Source organism: Lissotriton vulgaris, unplaced genomic scaffold (genome assembly GCF_964263255.1).
Source record: "Lissotriton vulgaris unplaced genomic scaffold, aLisVul1.2 SCAFFOLD_815, whole genome shotgun sequence".
Taxonomy (NCBI): Eukaryota; Metazoa; Chordata; class Amphibia; order Caudata; family Salamandridae; genus Lissotriton; species Lissotriton vulgaris.
Genome location: NW_028243422.1, coordinates 156,863 through 177,798, shown reverse-complemented (window position 1 = coordinate 177,798; position 20,936 = coordinate 156,863). Strand labels below are relative to the sequence as shown.

The following is a 20,936-nucleotide window of genomic DNA, read 5'->3' as shown; positions in this document are numbered from 1 at the left end:
ATATTAACCCTCTGCGCTACTTAAGGATGAGTTGAAACTGTGACAAGACAAAACTTCGATCTCTCTCCAGCAGAAACATTATTCACCTGTGTTATCTTGACATTTTTATTGTTGCCTGAAACCTGCTGGACACACAAGGAAGAAGCAGGTGCTTTTAAAACCTAAAGTTATTTCTGCACACATCACTGCTCCCAGATTAGCGCAGGTGCGGCTGCACCGGTCGCACTGTCCTAAAGCCGCCCTGAATCTGGGTTACATACAGGGTTCACGTGACAACTGTCTTGCGTCTGAGGTATTTAATAATATCCCTGTTATTGGGCGGGGAAGGAATGGTTTCTAGGGTCATGTTTAAAAACAATCACTTTCAATAAGTACTTCTCAGCGCAGCGCTATAATGTGCATATTAATGTCAAAGCTCCACGTGTGAAAGAAATACACATTTTTGAAGTTTAAAGAGACTTTATCATATGTTACATGATGTCTGCTGCATAATTCACACAGCAAACATTTCCTGCCCTTGTTTTAAAAAATGTACAAGGAAAAGAGATATGTAGCAGTCAGTTTCACGTGAGGCTTCTGGGTGTCATGGCAACATGTGGGAGGGTCCTTGTGAAGAAGATTCTTTGGAATGTTGGTGTTTGAAGATTCTTTGAACTGTAGATGACAGTTGGGGGGGGGGGGAGGGGGGCTCACACCAGCCTCAGCTCCGCTCCTTCCCAGAGCAGGAAGTACGGGAAGAGCCTCTGTGGGAAGGGGGCCTGCGGGAAGGAGAAGAGAAGCTCCATGGAGACAGCATTGTACAGGGACAGCCGCCCCCCCTCGTAGTCCAGAAACACCCCCAGCTTCAGGGGCTTCTCACGCGGGGACATAGGGGTTGCAGGGGAGGTGAGAGCAGTGTACTGACCCTTCGACCCCCGCACAGCCCAGACTCCCCTCTCAGGTGACCATGGGAAGAAGCCCTTCCTGTTCACAGACTCCGCTGCGACCCCCACATTCCACCACCCCCCCTCCTGCAGCACCTGCACCTCCCAGTAATGTCTGCCGGAGGTGAACCCCTCGCTCCCCAGCACACAGGGCCAGGAGTTGGTGAATCTCTTGGGGGTGTCCGGCAGGGTCTGTGCTGTGCCCGTCTGTCTCACTCGTCTCCCTCCCTCAGACAGGAGGATCCCAGGATGAGCCGTGTCAAGATCCAGAGTCACCATCACTGCAGAGAAGAGATTCACAATTAGAGATTTAATGACACAAATAAAGGCTGTAATTACTGCTTCTGTTGTACATATGATTAATTTACACCACATCTGGAAGGAGCACACAGCGCTAGAGAGAAAAAATGAAACCCACGCAAGCAGAGGCTACAACAAAACAAGAAGGGGGGTACCTTTTATAGTTTACTTTTGTGAAACCGAATAAAGTTTATTTGATTGATTGATTGATTGAACAAGAAGGGGATTTCCTTCAATTATAGCAGAGGTTCAAACTAACAGCAAAATAGTACAGGGGGAAATCGAGACAACATTTTTTTTTTTTTAAAGAATCCAGTGACTGCTTTACTTACATATCACAACAAGGCAAGTGGATTACAAGCCTGCTACGTGCATTTTAACCTGGTTTTTCCGAAATAACACCCAAAACTCTGTAAATATCTTTAAAATCTGTTATCTCCGCAGAAATTAAAACTAAAAAACCTGCCTTCCAGTGTGAGTACTTGGCGAAAAGGAGCTTCCGAGCCATGGAGGGGAGGTAAACTCAGGTGTTGAGCTCATTGAAGTCAGAATGACTTGGGGATTTTGCAGTCTGAGCTGGATACAGTTCCTGAGGGACTGTATCTTAATTCCAATGGGCCACTGGCAGCTAAATGTGTAATAGAGCCAAACACTGTCCTGACAAAGGTCAAGGTTAGGCAAGTGATAGTTGAGGTGCACCAACCATTTAATCCCAACGATAACAGCTTTAAACCTCAACTTTCAGGCTTGGACAGCAAGGATCCTGTCCAGGGAACAAAACAGTCAATTACCAATGGCATTTCTCTAATAGGGCTGTCGAATTCCATTCGAGGTCTGGAGGAAGACTCAATTGGATGAGACCTTTCCACTCACAGGTGGAGCCACAGGCAAAGCCTGTGTTGATACAGGGAGAAGGAATACCTCTGGCCTGCCCCCCCCCCCTTATCACCGTCTCCAGACATCTCCGACAAGCTGGAGTACTGGACCGCCACTCCCCTTGTTGGGGAGGAAACGACAACAATACGTGGGATATTTTGCTTAGTTCATTTCAAACTGTCATCGAAGCCTTACCGTACCAGTCTAGTAAGTCAGACATCTAGGTGGACTTATTCAATACAAAAGCTCTCTATATTCCAGAGGGCACAAGTACACACACAATATGTTCCTGCTTGTGTCTGCAGTCCAGTTTTAGATAAACTGGCATCCAGCAGCTGTGCGTCCATTGGGGCGTAGGGGCGTAGCCCCACCAGCGACCATGGACCCGCATCGCGGCCGCCGGCCGCAATCCTAGTAACTATCTTCTAAATAAAATACAGCCGCCGGCGGGAATTGCGCAGGGGGGTGGCCTGCTGCAGCTTGAGTGACAGTCCACACTCAGGTTGCAGCAGAGCGTAGTGCGCAGTGACAGTCCGCGGCGCGGGGGAACTTACAGTGCGCATGCTTGGGAAAGCTGGCAACTTTCTCAAGCATGCGCACTGTAAGTTCCCCAGCGGGACCCAGGGGTGCTTGTTTGCTGCCACAGCCCGGGTTTCCAAAGGGCGACAGGGTGAGCAGCAAATGTACCCTCCAGTCAATCCTGGCACTGCATGCAGCGCCAGGATTGGCTGGTCCACTGCGCAGCATCCATCATTGGATGCCGCGCGTGGTGGGGGTGGGACATCCTGTCAAGGAAGAGGCTCAGAGCTCTGCCTCTCGCGAAAGATCCATGCCAAATCGAATGTATGGCCTGCGACGGACTCACAGTGCTATTATCACAACAGTAAGGGCAATGGCACACGCACACGTCCATCTCTGCACACACAAGGACAGACCCACACATCCACCAACGGACAGACAGCGCCTACCCGACAAAGTAGGCGATGATGAGGAGCTGCACGGCCCGGCTGATGACGCCGATGGTCCAGCTCTTCACCACCACGGACTTGGTGGTCTCGTAGGTGAAGAAATCTGCGATGCAGGTCATGGTGAGGAGGGGTGTCCGGGGGGGCTGGCAGCCTGGGGGTCTCTGTACCTCACCGGGGAGGGGTCCGGGGGGAGGAGGCAGCTGGGGTCCTTGTACCTCACCGAGTGGGTGTCCCGGGGAACAGGCAAACGGGGGTCTCTGTACCTCTCCGATGGGGTGTCCGGGGGGGGCGAGAACAGGCACACGAGGGTCTCTGTACCTCTCCGATAAAGTGTCCGGGGGCGCAGGCAGACTGGGATCTTTATACCTCACTGAGATGTGTTGGGAGATAGGAGGCACCTGGGGGTCTTTGTACCTCCCTGGGGTCCACCCGTGGCGAGGAGGCAGCCTGGGGTCTTTGTACCTCACCGAGGCGGGTATCTGGGGGGGGGGGGCAGGCAGCCTGGGGTCTCTGTACCTCACTGAGGTCCACTCGTGGTCAGGAAGCAGTCTGAACCTTCTGTTCTTCACCCAGGGGTGTCAGGGAGAGCAGACAACCCGGGGTCTTTCTACCTCTCTCAGATGCGTTCGGGTTGAAAGTGCAGCCTGAGTTTTCTACCAGACGGAGGTGCTGTCAGTGCTGAGGGGTTAAGAGCTTCTGTGGGACAGCGAGGAGCTATCCGTGGCGAGGCAGGAGGGGTCCGAGGTGAGGAGGCAGGAGGGGTCCGAAGAGAGAGGCAGGAGAGGTCCGGGAGAGGAGGCAGGTGAACCTCTCTACCTCACCGAAGAGGAGTCCGGGCTTGTGATGCAAGAGATGTCCCCGGCGAGGAGGGAGGAGGTATCCTGGGAGAGGAGGCAGGTGGTGTCCGGGATGAGGAGGCAGATGGAGCTCTCTACCTCAGAGTGAGTGAGTTGGCAGGAGGTATCCCGGGTGAGGAGGCAGGAGTTATCCCGGGTGAGGAGGCAGGAGGTATCCTGGGAGAGGAGGAAGTACCTCCGCGAGGTGTTCGGGGTGAGAGCGCTCCTCTCTCACGCGCTGTCTTTATTCTGCCCAGGCACTCTGTCTGCCCCTCCGCTCTCGGTACCTCCCCCTGTCTCTTCTTCTGCCCCATCTCTGTCACTCTCCCCTTCTTGGTCTTTGCCCAGTTATGTCCTCCGCTCTCTCTTCATCTATATTGAAGGATGTCTCTGTGCACGTGCGCCCTGCTCCTCCTTGTGCCTCGTGCTCTCTGTGTCTCCTTGGTGCCAGCTGCCCTCTCTCTCTCTCTCTCTGTCTCTCCTCTGCACTCTCTCTGTCTCTGACTCTAGTCAGACCCTCGTCCTTTGCTTCTGGCGGGATCCGCGCTCAGCCCCCCTCCTCTTCACTCCCTCTCTCCGGGACACGCTCACTCGGCTCTCCTCCCCTCTTCTCACACTCACCAGGGCTCCCCTGACTCCTCTCCCCCTCCCTTTTTCTCCTCCCTCCCCAGGATGTCCTACCGACCTTGGAGCTGGGGAATCAGGTTTGGGTCTCGGCTTCGGCTCAACAACCTGTGATTTTGGGCAAATTACTTAATCTCCCCATGTTTATCGAAAATGATGTGTATTGTGATTGGTGTTCATGTAAAGCGCTGCAATACCTTCTGGTCGAGTTCGCGCTATATAAAAACTGCAACAACAAAAAAAAGCGGATGAAGGATGGGGTTACAAGTACAAACCGAGTGGTATGCGCATGGGGGAGTGTGACGCAGTGGTAGACGGTGCACAGGGCATGGGTGCCATAGAGTGCAGGAGGGCAGAGAGTCCATCATAGCTCAGTGAAAGTGGGAAATGTCGCAGAGTGGGCGTTTTGTTTTGTTCTGCTTTAGCATATGCTGTGGAACCTTGCATGGTCATTCTGTGTTTATACTGAATAAGCAGCTACCTATGTTATGCCATCTATTAATGTAATAACTGCACTTTCACAATTGCTTTATTAACATTCCTGCTTTCTCAAATTTGCTTGAAAATGCACGATTTTTCTTCTTTTTTAAAAAAAATTGGGGTTCGGGCTCGCTCGCTGCGCTCGCTCGCTACGGTGCTGTATGCAAATCACTTTGCGCCCCACCACTTTGCAATGTCACCCACCGCCCCTGCTGGCATCCCTTCCAAGATTTGTAGACTCTGTTTTAGACGACATTAAGCTGCAGTTAAAAGACAACTTCAAAAACAGTGGACATTACCACACCAACCAATTCTGACAATTGTGCTTCAAATAATAAAGTTCCTTGCCAAAAAAACAACACAATTAGGAAAGGTTACAGTAGAGTCGAGTGAAGTAATTTCGGAACAGCGGCGTTGTGGAGCCCAAAGGTCGTTAACTAGCAGGTGCCACAGGAGAACTGAAAGCTGTGGTGTCTCTCTGCTTTGTCCACCTCACAAAACTAGTATAGATCTGGGAGAACCAGTAACCCATATTACCCACACTTTGTTAAGGTCAGACACACTTGAAGACATCACACAGCCAACTAAAAGACAGCGTCAGAGGCTTAGGAAAGAACATTACAAAAAGTCACATTTTGGGAAAGAGTGGATCGCATGCTAGTCAGTCTGGTCAAGTCTACCCAATTTTAAAAACAAGCATTGGAATAGCCAATAGGTCTCGCCTTTGGGACCTTCTAAGTGTTTAGCGATCGCTATTGCCATTTCTGTTACCTTATATATAATTAGTATTATATTATGTATAATTGAACACCTGTATTAAAAAAGAAATGACATAAAAAATGCTGCAACACATGTCTACCATGAAGACGAACCTTGTGGGATGTTTCCGGGTTATGTGCACTTTTGTCAGTGCTGGGGCACCTTGAAATCAATCAGAGTACTTGTAGAGCGCGCTACTTACCTGTGAGGGTCTCAAGGCGCTGAGGGGGAGGGGGGGGGGGGGGGGGCTCCTCCTGCTCGAAGAGCCAGGTCTTGAGGAGTCTTCTGAAGGCGAGTAGGTCTTGGGTCTGCTGTTTGTGGGTAGGGAGGGTGTTCCAGGTCTTGGCGGCGAGGTAGTAGAAGAATCTGCCGCCGGAGGTCATTCGTTGGATGCGGGGGATAGAGGCGAAGGCGAGGCTGGCGGAGCTGAGCTGGCGGGTGGGGGATGTAGAAGCTGATTCCGCTGTTAAGGTAGGCTGGTCCGGCGTTGTGGAGTGCTTTGTGTGCGTGAAAGCAAATGGCAGTGAGGATATACTCAAGCTTTAAGTCCCTAACATGTGAATAACAAAGAAGCTCCCATTAGGAGAATATACCATGCGCTATCGAGAAACGGAAAAGGGCCTTGTGTGACATCGCGTCACTGCCGTTATATTATTTATATGAAATACTGATAGAGATATCAAAATAAAAAAGATTGCTGTTTGGGCCTTTAAATTCACGATGGGTAAACCCGCATTACAAGCCGCGCTGTCACTGAATTAGTAAATGTCTTTAGGGATCCATCCCAAACTGAATTTGTTTTTGCATCGACCACAAAGGGGTTCATTTTTGCACAAATATTATGAGCAGTAATGATCGAATAAAAACAAAGCTGCTCTTGTTATGTAGCTGTATATTCATTCATTCATCTTACAGGGAACATCAAATACAAGCATTGGAAATGCAATAGGTCTCCCATTTGTTTGGGTTAGAGCTATTGGCATTGTAAATGGCAATGTGCTTCACCTGTGTAAAACACATTTTATGTGTGTGTATGCATGTGTTGTGTAGTGGAATAATGTGGGTTGGATTGTAATTTTTAGTTGCGGAATTATGTCGAGTGGATTTGTGTAGTGGAATTGTGGCATGGCGTGCAGTGGAATTATGCGGATAGTAATTATGTGGTATTGAGTGCACTGGAACTATGTGGAGTGAGATTGTGTGTTATGAGTGTAATTATGTGGAATGGTATTTTGTGTTGAATGATGGGATATTTACTTTTATTTCAAACACAAATACAGTGATGAACAGTAAAAACTGTACCTCAACAGAAAATGTTCCCTTCCTACGTTGCCCTGCGCGCCGATCGTCCGGCGGGCAGGGCCGGCGGCGGCGTGGCGCTTATCGCCCGTTCAGAATTACAGTTTCAATTTCTTTCCTATTCTCCCATTGCTCCTACTGAATTCCTTGTGGCCCGTTCCCTATCCTTCTCTCCCCCCATCACTTGTCTCCTTATGTACCGGCCCCCCCAGTCTTCTCCTTTATTCCTGCCGGCATTTCAAGACCTGTTGGCCAATTTGGTGGTCAACTACGCCTCGGTCTTGGTGCTAGGCGACTTCAATTATTGGCCTTCGGACCCCTTTGAGTGCACCGCTTCCAAAGAGTTCACCGAATCTCTCTCCTCTTTGAACTTTGTCCCGCACATAACGGTCCCCACCCATTCCCAAGGCCACTTGTTGGACCAGGTTTGGTCCCTCAACCTTCAATTATCCCCGGTGATGGTATCCCCCTGCTGTTGGTCTGACCACGCTCTTATTTCTTTTTCTATCTCTCACCACTCTGTACCTAAAGTTCCACAGGCCAGAAACACCTGGGCGCGGAACTGGAACAGAGTTGACCTTTCTTCTTTTGTCCTCCCTGCTCCGTAATTCCACCCCGTCTCTCTCCGGTCTCTCCTCCCATTCTCAAGCCATTGCCATGAACACCTGGCTGACTACAGGCTGTAACACTGTGGCCCCCTTGCGTCGTATTTCCATCCGACGACAAAAGGACTCCAACAGATGGTTTAACGACCACCTAAAAGAGTTAAAACTATCGGCCCGACAGGCGGAGCGACAGTGGAGAAGAAACTATTCCTCCGCAGCAAAACCCTCTATCTCAAATCACTTGCTACTTACAAAATTGCTATTCTCTCTGCTAAAACCACCTATTTTTCCTTAAAAATAGAGGCAGCGGAAAATAAATCCAGAGAAATATTCAGCATAGTTAACAACTTGGCTTACTCTGACAGAGCTTCTCCGCAAATCCTTCCATCTCAATCATTTTGCGATCAGCTCAATACCTACTTTGCAGACAAAATCATTACCATCAAGGCTAACATCCCCCCCCCTTCACTTACTTTTGTGGACCCCCCTTCCCCCACCGTCCCCAATCGCCTCACCTCTATTCTTCCCCTCACTGAGGCCTCATTCCGCGAGATACTCCCCAAAGTCAAGTCGGGCTCTCCGGCAGACACTTGTCCAGCTCGTATCTTGCAACACATTTACTCCTCTTGCCCTGAAGCCCCCATCACCTTTCTCAACAACTCACTCGCTCAGGGAGTAGTCACCCCGGCACTCAAAACAGCCTTTATAGTGCCCATTTTGAAAAAACCCGGCACTGACCCTACCATCTCAGCCAACTACCGCCCTATCTCCCTGCTGCCCTACCTGGGCAAGGTGCTGGAACGCCATGCCACCGCGGTCCTCAGCGCCCACGTAGAGGCCAACGGTGGGTTGGCTTCCCGCCAGGCCGGCTTCCGCCCCAGACATTCAACCGAATCAGTCGTGGTGTCGGTACTGGACACCCTCAGGACGGGCATGGACAACAATAAACACCAGGCGCTGGTGCTTCTCGATCTCTCCGCCGCCTTTGACACGGTCGACCATACCATCTTATTGTCCCGTGTCGGGGCGGCGGGAATCGAGGGCTCAGCCCTGCTCTGGCTGTCCTCATTCCTGAGGGACCGCACCCAGGCAGTTCGGTCGGGTGACTTCTCGTCCACTCCTATCCCTGTCACTTGTGGTGTCCCCCAGGGATCCTCTCTTTCCCCCTTGTTGTTTAACCTTTACATTTCCCCTCTTATCTTTGCTCTTCAGCAGCTGGAGGTCACCGTGTACAACTACGCGGATGACCTCCAGCTCATCTTCGATCTGTCTACTTCCCCTTCTTCTGTCTCTAATTTTCAGTCGACTATGACTTTCATCAGGGACTGGATGAACCACAACCAGCTGAAATTGAACCCGGACAAAACCGAGCTGGTTCTCACCGGTGGTTCGTCCAGTCCCTGGAATTCTCATTTCTGGCCACTCTCTCTAGGTCCCCCCCCCTCTCCGTCACCCACAGTTAAAACATTGGGGGTTAAAATCAACAACCAGCTCACCCTCCACTCACAAATCAGCACCGTTGTATCTTCCTGCTTTCTCACCCTTCGCACTATCCGCTCTGTTTCCCGTTTTTTTTCCCCACAGGCACTTAAGGTGATCATGGCTGCACTGGTCATCTCGAGGCTAGATTACGCTAATGCCATCTACAACGGCATCCCATTATATAGCCTGCGGAGACTCCAGTTGGTTCAGAACCAGGCGGCCCGTCTGGTCTATGGTCTCCCACGGTACCACCATTCCACACCCCTCCTCAAAGAGCTTCACTGGCTCCCGGTGAAAGAACGTTCCCTGTTTAAGACCGGGTGTATGGTCTTCCAGGCCCGACAAGGCACTGCTCCTGCCTTTATTGCCTCATTACTAAAGGAATACGTCCCCTCTAGAGAGCTTCGTTCTTCCTCCAAGTCCCTCCTCCTAACCCCACGTTTTAAACGTAAAAAATGGGGCGGAACCAACTTTGCCACTCTTGCCCCCACTTTTTGGAATTCCCTCCCTGATCACCTCCGCCATTCTACCCATTATCTTTCGTTCCGCAAGGATTTAAAAACCTTTCTCTTCAAACAAGCCTTCCCTGTATAATGCCCCTCCCTTCCTAAGACTGGTCTTATTTTCCTCAGGTGTCAAACGAACTACTAGCGCCAAGAAACCGTACGGTATACGCTGCGCTCTACAAATGTTTTAAATTAGAAATTAAATTAGTTAAACATGGGGCAGTTGTGTGAAAACACGATCAGTAGCAAGTCTTAGGCTGACTAGAAAATGCCCTGTTTATTCCCTTATTCAAGATCAGTCTTTAAGGCAGCATGGAAAACAATCAAAACAATGTATTGCTGCTGTTAACAATAAAGCCTGAGCAAAAAAGCCTGTTTTGCATTCGTCAATAAAAGTCACTCATAACCAATATCCTGACTGATTAAAGATAATGCATGACGTCTTTGAAACTCCACCAATACACAATCAGACATTAACATTGGCGAGAAGGTTGCACTAGCACAACATGTAGATGTCCCTGCAATGGTCACTCAATTAAACAGCAATATTCCCACTGTCAGCAAACATGATTTTAGTGAAATCATCAAAAATGTTGATAGTGATGTAATATCACCATTAAGACCATCTGTGACCATGCGCGAGGCCTTGAGCAGTGCTCTGGGCTCAGGGTCACCGCTCAGTAGATCCCTCTTTCAACTGACCGACTCCACGCGTTTTCTTGTGCAAGAGATCCGGGTAACAAGTCTCCTGATGGGTGCTGTACGTGATTCGGAAGGTGTCTCACTGATGTGTGGTAGGGATACACTCAAAACGACGACCAGCCCCATGAATCGGCCAAGACAGCGACTAGTAGCAGCTGATCAAACCATGCAGAGAACGATTACCAGCTTTTTCTGTGTAAATCTATGTAGTTTACATGGCTAGCATAACTAGTACCACATGTACGTGTGAGTAGATCTTAATTAAATGATGGGAGGGGCACACCCACGTTGGGAGGAGTCCTGTATTTATTTAGACCCTACAGTTATCAGCAGGGTTTACTAGTCGTCAGAACGGATATCCGTCCTTTTCCTACCTGTTTCCTCTACTGCTCTCCGATCTCTCATTCTCCCTCCCTCCAGAAACCAATGGAACGCCAAGTGTATGCATCTTGTGTGAAATCACCTAAACTTCCATGGAGCAGGAAGGCTGGAGTACACCTTCGTTTGACTAAGACACTTCCTGAAGAATGAAGAATTGTGGACATTGGCATGATCAGAGTTGCACACCCACACAAAGAGATGGGCTGCATGTCAATTTCCTGCATTATGTACTGCATGAACAAAGGAACCAAGTTCCTTGAAAGAGTACTCTGTGTTTTTTTGTCCTTTCACCATTTTCATGTTCTCAATTATCACAGCTGGAGACTGCCACATCACTGTTTCCCTTGACATGATGCTGAATTAGCATGGAGGACCATGAGCCGTGCCACTATTCACCATGCCTTGGAGTCAGTAGTAGTCATATACGTCCCCTAATGTGATGTCATTAAGGTCAAAGGATGTGTGATGTCACTTCCGGTACACCTGCCATTTTGGTGTATTGATGTCTATGATTCTGCCCATAGCCGAATCTGTGAACAGCAACAGGTCAGTAAGAGCTTGCATAACTTGCAAAAGGTGCCAATGCCTGGTAGTCAAATCGTTGCAATCAAAGCTATTGATCAACAGAATGGACTGCCGGGATTCGAACCTTTACCCCTTCTGAACAAGTCTTTCATTATGATCCCTAAACCAACATTCGCAGGCACTCAGGGGTGACGTGTGTGGTCAAATGAATCAGTCTATCTTGACAACTAATAAAGCTGTGGAAATTGCTGCAAAGTGACGTCTGCACTTAAGGGAGTACCACGTTGTTAGACCTGACATCCTTGGCATGGTTATTCCCCCATCTTTTTGCCTCTGACCCATGTATTTTTGATGCTGGTCTGGATTTCGTTTTTGCTGATTTAGATGCTTTGGACCCTCTGCCACTGCTGATCAGTGTCAGAGGGTAAGTGCTCCCTCTGTAAATTGTTATATTGATTGGGTATACCTGATTGGCATATCTGTATCACCATGAAGTCCCTAGTAAAGTGCACTGTGTGTGGCAGGGCTGGTGATGACAGATGCTACTAGTGGGCCTGCAGCGCAGATTGCGCCACCCACATGAGTAGCCCTAAAATGGTGTCTCAGGCCTGCCAGCGCAGGGCCTGTGTGCAGTCAGTGGACTGCCATGTCCGCCTGGCCAGTGTCCCCACTGGCTGGGCTTAACCCTCCCCTGTCTGTGCACATCAGCCACCCCTATGGAAGGCTCCAGGTACCCCCCTGGGCAGGGTGCAGTGTATGGATAGGGTAGAGCATGTACTAGTGCAGGTAACATGCTCTGGTAGAGAGCAGCAGCCACTTTGTGTGCTCACTGCTGTAGGGCTGTATGGCTCCCTAGGGTAACATGGGGATGCTGGTCCCATTGGATCCCAGCCTATCTTCCTATAGGAACAAGATGGAACATCCATGAAAGATATCCCTGAACTCAGAATTAAATGACACATCTTTTAGTGAAGGTTGTTTTTGGATCCTGGGGTTGAGAATAGCACTTTTAGAAAGTGGCTGTTCTTTTGTATAAACCTTTCTGTGTGCCTGGGCCTGTATGTGGAATGCCTGCGTGACAGGAGCTGCAGGGCCCCGGAGGGGGTTGGAGTCAGGCCCAGGGGTGAAAGGCGACATCTGTTGCCCGGGGAAGGGGAGGAAGAAGCGCCTGATAGTGCTGGGCTGTGTCTGCCTGACCACCGTGCTGGCTAACTCCCCTGCCGGCCCACTGTCACCTCTGGCCCTGAAGCTGACAGGAAGAAGAACACCAGAAACGTTCCAGTGCCCAGAGCCACTTTGCACAAAGACTTCAAAGGCTTTTTGGGGTATAAGGGAAGGACCCCTGACTACAGAAGATTAGATTCTAAAATTCTACAATCAAGAAGGAACCTCTGCTGAAAGAAGGACGGCTGGAGAACTAAAGAAAGATTGCCTTGCTGTGTGCTCTAAGGGCTGACCTGTTCTGCTGTTGCAACTGAAAGCTGAGGAGGAGAAAGGGACTTTGCTGTGAGCTGTGACCCTGCCTGCTTGAAACTACAGAGACTTTGCTGTGTGCTGTGTCTCCACTGAATCTCCAAGGGCCTGAGAAGAGCTGGCCTCCTGTTGGGAACGCAGGGCTAAAGGTTCCTAAAGCTTTGCCCAGAATTACTGCAAGATCGTGCTGGTGTGGACCTGGAGCGTGTGGTGCTCGAGTGTTGAGGGTGAGAAGGGATCGTGGTGCTCATCGGCACATTCCCGGCGAGGGTCGGAGGTCTGTGGTGCCTCCCCTCGCAGAATCCACTCAAGAGCGGTTGTGAGGCTACGAGGGCGGTCTGTCCGTGACCCGCGCCCTCTAAAATCATCTGCCGCCTGATCACCGCCGCTGCCCGGGGCCAGAAAACCTCTCCCTGAAGTGCTGTCCTGATCGGAGCTGCGGGGCCGAAGAACGAAGCCGCCACGCTCCCATTGGGTGAAGGAGCCGAGCCCCCTCACCAACGCCGCGACGGGATAGGCCCGTGCGGTGCAGCGTCATCAGCGTGGTGGGCCGTGATTGGCCCAAGGAGCGGAGCGTCATTGTTTACCTGCCCGGGAGCCGCACTGCCATTGGCTGACTCCCGGGTCTGCTGGAGGCTCGCCCCCTGTGCCGCGACAGGATTGGTCCCTGCCATCGGGACCCCTTCGAGAGCCGCCTGATCACCGCCGGGACCGGGAAAGACTGCCGACCTCGCCGAGGGAATCCAGCGAGTGCTTCCAGCCCCGGCCTGCCGTCTCTGCTCCCCGCTGCTCACGGAAGGACGGAGAGCGGGCGGAGAGCTGCCTGAGACCGGCCGGGCCAGAGCGCGAGTGAGCGCTGGAGGGCGGGGAGCGTCTGAGGCCTGACAACGTACCGGACGAGGGGAAGGGAGTCCCCCCAGCATTCTGGTGAGGCGCGTGTGTAGCGCATAGGGCCCCTGACGCTAGGGGCTGATTCCTTTGGCAGTTTAAGAGGCGACATTGTTTACAGCGCCTGAGGCCCATTGCTTTGCGGGCTGAGAATAATTCTGGCATTGTGCAATTTGCTCGGTTTGAGAGCCGAGTGAGGACAAATCAGTGGCATTATTTCTCACTACTGGTTAGAGAGACTAGAGACTATTTTTCTTTTCATAAGAACTTCCTAATAAGTGCAACCATTAAGAATTAAGTGCAACCTTTTTATAATGAAGTGATTATCGTGCAACTGCTTGATTTACCTTGCTGAGACTAGATAAAGTGATATATTTTTATAAAATATACCTACCTGTGTGGTCTCAGTTTGTGGTGGATTGGGGATTATTGTTGTGTTAAGTGCAAATGTTATCCACATTGCCTCTGTTTAGCCTAGACTGCTCGCGCCATGCTACCTAGAGGGTGAGCGGGGGTTATCGCAGAGGGTTATTCCTTCACCCTGACTAGAAGCAAGGGTCCCTACTTGGTCTCAGGTACTTACCTCTGCCAACTAGAGACCCCCCAGTTCTAACACACGTCATCTGTCCATTCAGAACAACCATCTTGTGAAGAAGCTCCCGACTTTGATGATAAAGTGTCCCAGAAACAGAGACAAAAAACAAGCAGCTGTGCATCACCTACAGTGACTCTTTGTCTGGTACATGGATGTAATAATGGTTTAATTCCTTGCGCCATGACACAAGCAAAAAGAAAATCACATATATAAACATTGCCTGATGTCCACAGCACTACCGCTGCATATGCCAATCAGTCACAATTAGAGAATCCTAATCAAGTTAATGGACATCTCGTATCTTGGTCGATGCGTCTGCGGGGTATGAGGAACGTGTATAATGTATTCAACTTGAAAATGCCTCCCTGACCAAGCCCACACAGGGCCAGCAATAATGGAGCCAGCAACAGGAGGGGCTGCTTAGCAGATCCGCTCTGGCCACAGGAGAGGGCAAGGTACGCTAATGGCAGAAGGGATGAACAACATAAGAGGAGCTATGGGCAGTCTTATGGCGGAGCAAAAAGCGGGGCGGTAATTAGACGAAGGGACACGTAGCACAAGAGGAGGGAGGAAAGGTGCAGAGCGGCACGCACAAAAAGTGGGCGGGCGCACAGTAGTAGTTGTGAAAAGTGACTTTACGATGAACAGTTGCGCTTGTGAAAAGTGCTCGTAAATAAATTCCAAAATAGTCCCGAACTCGGCCACAGTAGTACAACGCCATTGTATACTTGGTCAAGGTGCTGAGGGACAGTACTGCTACTCTTCGGATGCTCACACACAACACAAACAAGGGTGCAAATGTTTCACCTGGGAGTGCAGGCGGTGTACTCGGTTGCCCAGCAACACGCCGTTAGAGGCTGGAGGTGATCCGGTATGCCGCCTCATGTTTCCATGCCGCTCTCCGCTTGCTCACGCTGCCTTGTGGCAAATCTATATACACACTTCTCTCTGCTTATAGAGAGAACAACTAACAGAACAAGCCCGGGAGTGGTGCGTGCATGCGTGCTCGCGAGGGCTTCACTTTTCAAGCACTGCACTTGTGCTTGTGGCACGCCGCTGCTCGATCCCGCAAGGTGGATGCAGCGCTTGAAAAGTGAAGACCGATTGAGGAAAATCGAATTTTATATGACCAGGTATGTCCCCTATCGTGTACCCCAACGTTCCATGTATGTGCATGACCTCCATGCATTTTCCCTCCATGGCCGAAAATGAAGACGCATTTACATTTGCGTCCAACGTTAACATGTTATCTACCAAGTCCTCCAAGAAAGCAACATTAATTTGGTTTCTAGACCCATGATGCCAACGTCTTTACATGGTGCACTTTTAACGCGAAGCCACGTTTTCCTGGCTCAGCCGAGCTAGGCCCTGAATTGAGGCTCCGAAGTCTCTTCTGTCTCTGAAAGCTGCCGTTTAGGTATGCATCCCTGACCTCTGCCTTACTTCCTGCCCAGCGAAGCGGTGCCCGGCTCGGCCTGGCCTGCCTGCCAAGACAGTATTTTGCCTACAGTTATCTGCTCAGCTTCCTCGAAAACACATTCCAGTCTAGTGAAATAGGTAAACATATTCCCGGCTGCAGAGTAAAGGGCCCGGCCTTCCTGTCTCCTTGCAAGCGATTTACAGCACCCGTTACCATGGTAGGCCCATGGCCCCCGCGCATTGTACCAAGACACGTATGCACCACCTAGCATTCAGTGATGTATGGCCCCTGCCCGAGAGACCTTTTACTTCAGACAACACATCCTCCAAACATGAGATATCAGATAGGCTATAGGTGCAGGTCGTTCTGACATCCCAGACACCAAGACTCTTCTACTAGGGCTAAAGTCAAGTCCCCCAGCTCTCCCCAGTTACACGTCTTTACCACGTCATGCCAGTTGCGCGCGCACACAGAGTAAGGGTTTCTGCTGACCCTGCAGAATCCTCCTATGCATCCACCCACTTATGACACTTTTTTGTGACGTTTCTAGCACACACCTCCGTGTACGCCTATTACATGCCTTCTTTTACGCCCATATGTTCTTATCTTCTTCTTTTCACTTGTCACGCCTACTGTATTCAATGCAATTATACTGTTTTACTATATATAATGTGTGATGTTAATAAAATGTTGAATATCCCTTCCTGAACCCTCGCGGTGATGGAACTCGATGTCCAGCTTCTCGAGTTGCTTAATTAAAGCCCGTATGACTCAGATACCACGGACTCTGCCTCTCATTTTACTGAGCTATCCTTTATTGTCATTTAATGTATAGAAAAATAGTCCCAGTAATTTTATTTACCACATAATCTGGCGCCCGAATAGGGACCCCTCCCCTTCCCCACGCGCCGGCGATGTAACGCAGGCCTGACCCCTTCTACAGCCGTGACGGATTCCTGTGCACACCTGCGGGTTTTCCTGCTAACTCCCTCAGGCCCACGGAGGAGACGGAGACTGCGGTCCAGCATCCAGACGAGGCGGTGAGGAATGCGGAGAGTCCCGACCAGAGCTCGAGCCGACAGAGCAAGGTCCGAGGTATCCAGAGGCCCACCTGTTCCGAAGCGCATGCGTAGTGCGTAGTAGCAGCCAGACGTCGTAGCAGTCCAGTCCAGTATCAAGTTTCCGAGGCCTTCAGTTTTGCTTCCCGGTGAGTACCGTTGTTGGGAACGCATCTAGACGGGTTCATTTATTTGTGCCCGGTCAAGACGGGTCTGGGTACACAGACTCGGTCCAGACGTGTCCACTTAGGTGGATGCGGTATGACGTGTCTCTTTATGGGACCGGTATGTCTGTACTGTTTTAGCAGTGCATCTAGTGATCCAGAATTCTAGTATTGTTTTCTCGAGATTTTCAGTATTGTATTTTATGTACCAGGTAGTATCTGTTCGAAATGTTTTGATGTGTTTTATGTCGTGGTATGAATGATTGTTTGCAATTCCATACTGTGTTTATTGTGTTCACATTCAAGTAAGTGCCAAGATGCCACTGTTCTCAAAATTACGTCAGATAGGAACTAGGAAAGGGATACTCGAGGAAGCAGTTCCCGTCCCGCCTAGGGACACTCCCGGACATTTTATGTACCATAAGCATGGCTTAGATGCCATACTGTACTTAGACTTATGGGTTGAATATACAAAGGATCTGGAAGAGAAATATAGATGGCCTGTTTCAGGGACATGGGATGCTGAATGCATCATGAGAGTAGAGGAAGCACTATGGAAAAAGAAAGCCAGACAATCCCAGAAAGATGCTATAGAATTATGGCGTAAAGAGGCGCATAGAAGAACAGAGAAAGAAATTAGGAAAGCAGAGAAAAGTAGAGAAGAATCAGAAAAAGCCCGAGAAAAAAAACTACTAGAAGAAGGTGAACGAGTTAGAGCAGAACAATTGTGGAGAAGTGTGGCTCAGGGGTTAGAGGCGGCAGACCCGGAAGCTGAGATCGGCCCTGGACCAGGGTTCAATTCCCGCCTCGGCGGGTCTTGGGCTCAAAAATTCCACGGACTCGATAATTCTCGCTCCGGTGCCTTCTCGACTCACGGGTTCACACTCTGCGACTCTGGGCAATAGCTTGCTTAATCTCCACAACGGCCCCTCGCGGCGGGATGCCTGGCTTTTACCTTGTGGATACCCTGCCGGGGGTTATCTCACAGGGGAATACCAGGACGGGTTCCCTAAGCAAGCGCCGGGAAACCCTTTGTGGGTAGCTGTGCGCTATATAAGCTCAAATACATTTACAATTAGACCGACAAAGAAATGCCCTTATTCAAGGCATGTATCCTCTTCTCGCCGAGGGCCTGCCCAAGGCGCCCCGGAAGTACCCAGCAATTTACCGCCACCACTGGTTCTAACTAAACTCCGACATAAACAGACCGCAGCTGATATTTTCCTTTCATCTTACTTAGATGACAATGTCCCAGACTATGCAATCAGAACCCCGAATATTAATCCTCACATCCCTGTTCAAGACACGGTTGCGCCCACTGTTTCTTCCGTCACTGGTCCTGCCATTGGTCCTGTCAATCCTTTTAATCCACCTGCAACCCAGGGCCAACCGACATTACCTACACCTATTTTTCCAGCTCCACCACCACTAACATTACCACCAGCACAGCCAGTATTAGTCGACGATCAAGCTTCAGGAGGGGCAGTAGGAGGTCTCCCTACCACCCCGCCTCAAGTTAAATGAACCACACTTAGAGAAGCAGCATTGCAACGTACACCGAAAGTAACTACATACGCAGCCCTTAAACAGTACCTTACTGATTGCAGATATGATCCGATACCAGGCGAAGACCAGATGATATTACATTCAATACGTATACAACGTGTTACGAATTATTTGACTATTTTTCCAGACATGAAGGAACATCTAGACAACATATATCATTTTATTAGAACAGGAGAGAGACCAGAAAGTATTCACGAAGCCATGGCACACAGGAAAGTGGAGATTCAAAATATGATCTTACAGTTTCTGATAAATTGTTTGATACGGGAACAAGACCAGCCAGGTAAAGATAAAAACGTGATGAAAACTCTGATAAAATGGAGTGACAACATAGCCGATGGCAAACATAGTAAACAAGGTTGTATAGAATCTATGTACAGAAAAATCCGTAAAGAAATTATAGACATACACGCAAGGGAAAAAGAAGCAAGAGAAGCCGAGAAAGCGGATGGTGACGTCTCAGAAGACAGTGATATAGAAACTGAGGACCCAGACAGAATACCGTATGTAGGTAGGGCGAACCCCTTTGACAGACCCATACGCCCAGAATGCAAGAAACGTTTTCTCCCTCCCATACCAGAACAATGTTCTCATGAGCATCTATTCCAAGCTACCGATAAAGTATTGAAACAACGAATAGGTTACAGTGAACTTAGTACTATGCGTGAACAAGAACTAGCCCGGTCAGCAGTCCAATGGGCCGGAAATTCTAGTGTATATAAAGATGACGTAGTAGCCCAAACATTTTTGAATCTTTCCCCAGACGAACAGCGACTAGCTGGTATGTACATGATCCAGCACCTCATTACACTGTATGAAAGTCAGCATTCTGATCCAGGTCCCCTACATAATATATTGGAAGAGTTACTCCTAAAGAGATGGAGAGGTCTAGGTACCGATTTAATTAATGTCATTCTAGAACAGCGACACAAGTACAGAACTTTCCTGACTCCACATTTTGTTCCCGTTCCACCCCCAGTAAGGAAAACATTTTACATAGACAGACAGAATCCTTTACGAGAAGTTCATCCTGTTCAGACAACGGGGGGTACGCTTCAACGAGTATTTGTTTACACCCCCTTAACGAAAATGGAATTATTGGAAATGAAAAAATTAGTACCGTGCCATGATAAAGATCCTGCAGGGTTTCACCGCGAACTAAAAGACATGCTCCGCATGGGGGAGTATACGTATCCCGATATACTTAAAATGTTAAAAGTACTGTTGCCTGCTGGCATTTACGAGAAACTGAAAGAGAAAGAATGGGAGGTGGGAGAGAAAAAGATTGATTGGACAGCATTAGAAAACGAAGAAAATACACAAGTCCCTGGTACTGGTCTCGGGGATCACGCCAAAGCATTGCCAGAGTTATTAGTACAGGTTTTGCCAAGATTACTAGCAACTAAAAAGGAAGACTGGGATGCAATCTCAGCCTGCAAACAGAAACAAGACGAAGACACTAGTGATTTTTATTCCAGATTCGAGAAATGTTTCATTATTAATAGCGGCCTGAAAACAAGTAGTGAATCCTATCCACATCTTTTTGTGACCAAATTAGTAGAGAATTCCTTACCACAGGTTAAAAATAGAGTTCTGAAAGTCGAGAGTACATGGCAAGCTAATACTCCTTCCCAAATGTTACAAATGTTACAGTATCACCAGAATCGAATCAGAGAAGAACACGAACATGAACAGAGACGTATTAAAGATACGAAAATGAAGGTACTAGTTGCCCAGTCCGTCCCAGCTGACAGCCAGAAGAGGGGTACTACACAGACCAGTCATTCTGCAGCTCCTGTTAAAGGGAATTGCAACTATTGTAAGCAGCCAGGTCACTATATAAATGAATGTACCGTTCTGAAATACAATATTGCTACAGGCAGGACGAAAGAAAGACCGCTTCCACCTAGACAAGAACAAGTTCCGCAAACTATTCCACAGAACACGCGATCTCCTCAGAACACTCAACAGACAGTAGCGGTACCCCAACCCCAACCCATAGCTGCCACTCAACATGTTACACAGCAAATGTACCAGTATGCTCAGTCAGATTATCCCGATTATCAGCAGTACTCATGAAACAGCCTAGAGAGGGAGGTTGGCTTGCCCCTTATCGAGGTTCCTGTAGATCAAGAGGGTCCCTATGTACATAGTCAGGTATTAGGGAAAGACAGAAAATTTTTGATTGACACAGGGGCGAGCAGAACTACCACCAGTCATGACGAGGTTCCAGGGGCACCCCTCTCAGGCTCACAGAATGTTTCCCTGGGATTTTCAGGAAAGCCTATTGTTAACGGAGTGTCAAAGCCAGTTTCCCTAGAAGTTGGTCCGTTATCCCGTACTATAGACTTGTTACTTACGAAATCATGTCCGGAAAACTTGCTTGGTATTAAAACATTGAAAGCACTGGGAGCAGTGATTTGTTGTTCTCCGGAAGGAGTGAGATTGTTTTTACGTGATTTTAAAGGACATTATGTGTTAAGAGATTTTGACCCACGATTGCAGA

The 20,936-nt window shown here is 49.2% G+C and overlaps 1 protein-coding gene across 1 annotated transcript in view; it reads right to left on the bottom strand.

The window, feature by feature from the left end:
• Positions 1 to 439: 439 nt before the first annotated feature.
• LOC147668405 (E3 ubiquitin-protein ligase TRIM11-like) overlaps positions 440 to 20,936 on the bottom strand; it is a 117,196-nt gene continuing 96,699 nt past the window's right edge. The window contains exon 6 of the mRNA XM_086948573.1: positions 440 to 1,204. Coding sequence (XP_086804699.1) covers positions 690 to 1,204 — 515 coding nt within the window. The 3' untranslated portion in view covers positions 440 to 689. The remainder of the gene's footprint in view (positions 1,205 to 20,936) is intronic.